This window comes from Priapulus caudatus, unplaced genomic scaffold, assembly GCF_000485595.1.
Source record: "Priapulus caudatus unplaced genomic scaffold, Priapulus_caudatus-5.0.1 Scaffold1556, whole genome shotgun sequence".
Classification (NCBI taxonomy): Eukaryota; Metazoa; Priapulida; class Priapulimorpha; order Priapulimorphida; family Priapulidae; genus Priapulus; species Priapulus caudatus.
In genome coordinates, this window is record NW_014578617.1 from 46,016 (window position 1) to 53,095 (window position 7,080).

At 51.3% G+C, this 7,080-nt stretch overlaps 1 protein-coding gene across 1 annotated transcript in view; it reads right to left on the reverse strand.

The window, feature by feature from the left end:
- LOC106816995 (unconventional myosin-VI-like) overlaps nt 1–7,080 on the reverse strand; it is a gene marked incomplete at its 5' end in the record, with an annotated part of 54,404 nt that overhangs the window by 38,532 nt on the left and 8,792 nt on the right. Inside the window, 6 exon segments of the mRNA XM_014821638.1 lie at nt 579–674; nt 1,098–1,225; nt 3,814–3,978; nt 4,804–4,961; nt 5,612–5,753; nt 6,099–6,282. Coding sequence (XP_014677124.1) covers nt 579–674; nt 1,098–1,225; nt 3,814–3,978; nt 4,804–4,961; nt 5,612–5,753; nt 6,099–6,282 — 873 coding nt within the window.

Genomic DNA, 7,080 nt, shown 5'->3' on the forward strand with positions numbered 1-7,080 from the left:
CCACACGATTAGAACCCGTTCAGTCCGTTGAAGTATCGCCAGTCGTGGTTAAAAGATTACATGCTTAAATGCAACCGTGAAAAGCTGTTAACGCCCGGACGGTCCGGCCATGTTGGCGCGCGGTCCGACGGTTCACTGGGGCGCGTGAGAGTGCGAGCCACCCGTCTCACTCGGAGCGTAGGACGGCAGAATAGCTGGGTACCACATTTATCCCCGTCAGCGGGCGCCACCGTCCAGAGGCGGAAGGTGGTGAAGCCAAGCGATACGTCCGATGCGACGGAGCGCGGGTGGTTTGGCGCGCGGGCACGGTGGTGGGCATGGCATCCGCGCCCCGTGGGAGGTAGGGGCGCCCATAAAAACAGCTGCACGATCTGTTTTCGGGGAATATCTCTTACCTGATCTATCAGACGCGACGGGTCTTGTAGGAACGTTTGAAGTGAACTAATTAAACATCATCAAGTCATACGGTATATCATTCTGTTGACTTGTATCTTTCTCTATGTCTTTTGGCTACGCATACGACATCATAATATACAACTGTATAGTAACGTAAAACTTTGCGTTACACGTGTACGTACGGTCTGGTAGCAGACAGCTCCTGCGAAGTGGCGTACGAGGAAGCCATCCTCCGTCCTCAACTCCCTGTGCTCCTTCAGACGAGACTTCCTCGGCACCTGCAATCATGCGGCGGACGGCCAATGATATATCGATTACTCCTGTCATGTAGTAGCATGATGTGTATAACAGCAGCAACATGTAGCAACAATGCATAGAGTGACAAATAGCAACAACAATGCATGACAGCAGCATACAGCATAAATAAAATGCAACAAAGAGAAACAATTACAGCAGCACAAACAATGAGAACAAACAACAACCATAACAGCACAAAAACAACAACAAAAACAACATCAACAACAACAGCACCAATCAAAGAGAAACTGTTTAAAAAAAAAAGCACAAAAACATTTTTATAAACTCCGTATGAAAACGTCCCAACTAAAAAAATCAACGCCAATAAACGGCCATAATTGGCCACGACTGCTGCGCGCCCTCGTAGCACGGCAACAGCGCGCCCTGGTGGCGCAGCGACGTACCGACAGGCGGAAGTGGTTCGGGTACTTCTGGTGTACAGAGGCGGTGAAGTTGGCTGGGTCCGGTCGCGGCAGCTTGCTCTCCTCATCCAGCAGGTCGAAGATTCCCACCGCCTTCGCCTCAATTAAATCTGCAGCAGCGAAGAAGTATTATGCTAGAGTAAGGATGGGTTAAGGTAGTGTGAATGCAGGGTGAGGTAGGGTACGGTAGGGTAAGGTAGGGTAAGGTAGGATAAGGTAAGGTAAGGTATGGTAAAGGTAGGGTAAGGTAGAGCAAGGTAGGGTAAAGGTAGGGTAAGGTATGGTGAAGGTAGGGTAAGGTAGGGTAAGGTAGGGTAAGGTAAGGTAATGTAGGGTAAGGTAAGGTATGGGTGAGTAAGGATAAGGCAAGGAAGGGTAACGTAGGGTGAAGTTAGGGTAAGGCAGGGTAATGTAGGGTAAGGTAGGGTAATGTAGGGTAAGGTAGGGTAAGGTAGGGTAATGTAGGGTAATGTAGGGTAAGGTAGGGTAAAGGCAGGGTGAGGTAGGGTAAAGGTAGAGTAAGGTAGGGTGAAGGCAGGGTGAGGTAGGGTAAGGTAGGGCAAGAGTGTGGCAGAGTTTCATAGAGTTGGGCAGAAAAGAAGAAAAAGTCGAAGAGGAAGAAGAGGCAAAAGAGACCAAGAACGAGAATGAGGATGAGGACGGAGGAAGGAGGAGGAGAGAGGAGGAGGGAGGAGGGAGGAGAGAGGAGGAGGGAGGGAGGGGGAGAGGAGGGAGAGATGGACGGAGGAGTGATATGTTGATGCTGTTTATTAAAGAATAGAGTTACCGTAGTAATTCAGTGGTTATAGCATTAATTATACTGTTTGTGGCTTAAGTGCTATTTGCACACGTATCTGTTGTACACGAACCTGGACCCACTATGACGATCACACGTGCCTATCACACGAGCTCACGAGCTTCTCTATAGACGTTCCATCCGGAACATATACGCCAGATGGCCGCAGCGGCTATTTTGGCCGCCATGTCGCGAGCGGCCGCCACCCCCAACGGAGCCGACCATCAGGAGGACGACGACGAGGAGGACCCCAACAACCAATGTGAGCATGACGCATGAGCGTCACGGACACTAGTGCCCGATTACGTCCCTGCAGGACACAAGTGGCTAATCAGTAGATCGTAACGTATCAATGTGTTCTTATATTATTATGTATTGATCTGGACCATATTGTATTACTAGGTATTATGTTATTAGGTATTAATGTATTGTCATATTATGTGTTAAATGTATTACGGTATTACTATTAGTCAGATGATAACAGTGCACGGTTACCACGCCGACCGCCCCCCCCCTCTGGACGGCCAGCCCGGAGGCTGGCATTCGATGTCCACATGGTGGTCATCGGTTTAGTGGGGGGAGAAGTGTAACAACCACGTTACAAGGCACTCCCCCCCCCTCTATCGGCGGTCGACGGAAACATTCATTCTACGGCGTTGCCCCTAGCAACCACGTGCAATCAATACGGCCTGCTGGCCATTCATTCTACGGCGTTGCTCCTAGCAACCACGCGCGATCAATACGGCCTGCTGGCCATTCATTCTACGGCGTTGCCCCTAGCAACCACGCGCGATCAATCTGGCCTGCTAGCAGGGCGAGCTGAACAGTCAAAGATGGCGGCCCGCCCACGCCGGACATGCTGCTGGAGTACTGCTACGTCACGGGCACCCACGCCAGCTGGTTGGGGGATTAACACCACCCTCCCCCAATTAGCGGCGCGTACGTGCCGTGATTAGTGGTGCCGGCCCTAGCATGGAGGCGAGGCTCGGTGATGCTGCGCGGCTGATGCGATGCGACTTTTAGAACAGGTCAGCCGTGAAGTATCACCATGTCGTGGGATTAAAGGATTACATCTTTCTCTCTATTTCTCTATTTCTACCCATTGCTCTTCTTACACTACCTCTCTCTCTCTCTCTCTCTCTTTCTCTATCTCTCACTCTCTCTCTCTCTCTCGTTATTTCGCAACAATTCAGCAACTAAACACTCAAATACGATATATCTATTCCACAGCAAGCCATCATTCTCCAATAACCAGAAGGCATGTACGTACTTAAGCACCCGCCCGTCTGCCAGTCACCTGGCTACGAGCAAAGTGAATTAGCAAGGTGGGACACAGGTACCATAGAGGCAATAGGTAGACGCTTGCAACAAGGGCTGTAGTACTAGAGCTGCTACCAATAGTACCATACAGGCAGACACTGCCAACAAGGGCTGTAGTACTAGAGCTGCTACCAATAGTACCATACAGGCAGACACTGCCAACAAGGGCTACAGTACTAGAGCTACCACAGAGGCAGACGCTGGCAAAAAGGGCTAGATAGTACTAGAGCTACCATAAATATATATATACCATAGATATCATACCTATAGCTCTAGAACTATAGCCCTTCGCTCCCCCACAGGCCTGTACTAGAGTACTAGAGTAACTAGTACTAGTACTATAGAGTAACTAGTACTAGTACTAGAGAGTACTATAGCACTAGAGCTACCATAGGCAGAGGCTGGCTTGTCTGTCTTGCTGCAGTGGCGGTGGTTGGTGGACAGCAATTTACATAAACGACCATTTTCCCTTTCTGTGCGATATTAGAACAAAGGGTTACTGTTCGCCGGCTAAGTAGCATGGCTACGTGAACAGGTAGGCCTACGTACACGCGGGGGAGGAGGAGGGAGGGAGGCACGTACCGATGCAGTCCTGATTGTCTGAATAGTTGACTTGACGTAGTCCTAGTCCTTCATATTCATACAGCCGTTGCTCGTCCTTCAGTATGCGCTCGTTAAAGAACTGCTGCAGCTTCTCGTTGCAGTAGTTGATGCAGAACTGCTCGAACGAGTTGATCGGAAAGTACTCTGTAGAGGAGGAGGAAGAGAAGTTAGTATGAGAAAGAGAAAGAGAGAGAGAGAGAAGGTGATAGAGGGAGAGAGAGAAACAGATAGAGAGAGAGAGACAGATAGAGAGAGATAGAGAGATAGAGAGATAGAGAGATAGAAGATAGATAGATAGATAGAGAGAGAGAGAGAGAGAGAGAGAGAGCGAGAGAGAGCGAGAGATAAAGAGAAAGGGATAGAGAGATAGAGAGAGAGCGCGAGCCAGAGAGAGAGATAGAGAGAGAGATAGAGAGATAGATAGATAGGAAGAGAAAGATAGATAGAGAGAGATAGATAGAGAGGCAGAGATAGATAGATAGAGATAGATAGATAGATAGAGAGAGATAGATAGATAGAGAGAGAGAGATGAGAGAGAGAGAGAGAGAGCGAGGGAGAGAGCGAGAGAGAGAGGGTGATGATGATGAAGATGATGATGATGGTGGTGGTGGTGATGATGATAATGATGATGACGACAATGATGATGACGATACTGATGATAATGATGATGAAGATGATGATGATGGTGGTGGTGGTAATGATGATGATGATGATGACGACAATGATGATGACGATACTGATGATGATGATGATGATGATGATGCTCCCAATGCCCCCTCCCTCTCCTGCACCTTTCCTTCCTTCAATCGCCTAACACATCTAACCGCAATCACACCAATGGAACCAGCAACCCTGCCATATCAACACGCCCATGTAGCAATACTACGGCTTGACGCCCTTCCTCCTCTCCTTCTCTCCCGCCCCTCTCTCTTCTCTCCCCCTTCCCTGCTCCCCCTCTCTTTCACTCACCGAACCCAGCTATGTCCAGCACGCCTATGTAGTTGGCCGATGACTTGAGCGGGATGCAGTCGTTGATCTTGCGCACGATGGAATCAAACAGCTTCGCGTAGATGGCCTTGGCGAGCGCGTCGCGAGCGTTCATTGCCTCGTAGACCTTCAGCGGAACCCTGCGAACAAACGCGCGGTGATAAACGCCAACTACTGGTGAGCACGAGCGGCAATCAGCGCCATCTATGGGCAAGCACGAGCAGCAATCAGCGCCATCTATGGGCGAGCACGAGCGGCGATGAGCGCCATCTATGGGTGAGCACGAACAGCGACGAGCGCCATGTATTGCTGAGCGAGCGCATTGTGACATTGCGTAGCGATCAGCGCCATCTATGGGCGAGCGCGCATATTTTGACCTCGTGTAACAACGTCGTCATCGTACGTGAATCATTGCGCAAACAACAGTAAAACAGTAAAAAACAGCAAAAAAACAGTAAAAAACTCTAAAACAACAGTAAAACACGATTCTTACCTAAACCTACAGAAGTAAGATTTTTTAACTTGACCATCGATTCAACTCCCTAGACACGATTAACAGTTAACGATAACGATGACCTCTATTCTATTCGATGACATTCGACCATACGTCGAAAAGTCTCGCGGTTTTGATCTCGAAATTTTTCCTTTCAATCGGACGAGCATTTCTGCAATTTCGCAGAAGCGTCAGGTAACCACGACTACGCAAAACAAGACGATGCCGCAAACAAAGAAGACGCCCTGCAGGGCGCCCCCTGGCGAGCGGCGGCAGAGCGCGCGAGCGATCACTCACTTGATGACGGTGCCCTTGACTCCGCCCTTGCTCTGCATTACCCTGGCCGTCAGAGCATCTCTCAGCTCATCGTTCTCCAGTCCGAAGATCGCTGACGTCAATGATAGAGCGTTGCTGCCCACGTTCGACACGACGCTGCCACCTGGTGGAGCAAAACTGGTTATCAGCAGCACGCTTTTTTCGGAATGACCGCAGCGCCGCGAAATGGCGCCGGCAAATTTTTCGAAATTTTGCAAAATTTTCATTTAAAAAAAAAAAATTTTTTGGTTCGTATTAGGAAGTGCGAGCGGGGTAAAGGATTTGCCGGTCGTGTCGGCGTCGACCCGCCAACCCCCCCTCTCCGGGGGTGGTGCCCCCTACCTCGCGAGTTGTGCTTTGTTGTCCTCGAATGAAGACGTTTCCTCCCTCCAAGCATCGACCGAAACCCCCTTCCCCCACTCGTCCTCCCACCCCAACAACAAGCTCTGGCTGCAGCGGCGCCCCCTACCTCGCGAGTTGTGTTCGTCGTCCTCGAACGAGACGTTGCCGAGGTGCAGCACGCCGGCAACGATCGCGTAGATGTTGCGTCGCTCGTCGTCACGGAAACCCAGCTGCCGCATTGCGTCCTCCGTCACTCCGAAGTCCGCAGCGTCGTCCAGCACGGGATCACGAAGGCAGCCCTGACGCAGGTACTGAGCGGGAGAGACAGAGGTCACCACCAGGTGGCGCTACAATTGCCACCAAGTGGCGCCATGGTTGCCACCCGGTGGCGGCTCATCGAACACGGGGTCGCGAAGACAGCCCTGACGCAGGTACTGAGCGGGAGGGTGAGAGAGAGGTCAACACTAGGTGGTGCTACGGTCACCACCCGGTGGCGCTACAGTCACCACCAGGTGGTGCCATGGTTGCCACCAGGTGGCAGCGTCGTCGAGCATGGGGTCGCGAAGACAGCCCTGACGCAAGTACTGAGCAGAAGGAAGAGTGAGAGACAGAAGTCACCACCAGGTGGTGCTACAGTTGCCACCAGGTGGCGCCATGGTTGCTACCAGGTGGCAGCATTGAGCATGGGGTCGCAAAGACAGCCCTGACGCAGGTACTGAGCGGGACGGAAAAAAGAAGAGAGAGAGGTCACCACCAGGTGGCACCATGGTTGCCACCAGGTGGCATCAAGATAATCACCACCAAGCGGTACCATCGGCAGTGTTGGCGTCATCGGCGGGCAGTGGTGGCATGGTCATGGGGAGGGGTTGGAATAATTAAGGGGGAAGGTTTTACGGTGAGAAGCAGACAGACATCACAAGGCAAACGTTTCGAGGAGGGGAGAGGAAACTCTCACGAATTAAGAATTTACACTTGCACGCACGCGCGCGCGCACGCACGCACGCACGCACGCACGCACGCACACACACACACACACACACACACACACACACACCAAAAACAGATCAGCGAGAAAGGCTAGAGGTCGTAGGTCATCCACGACCCGGCTC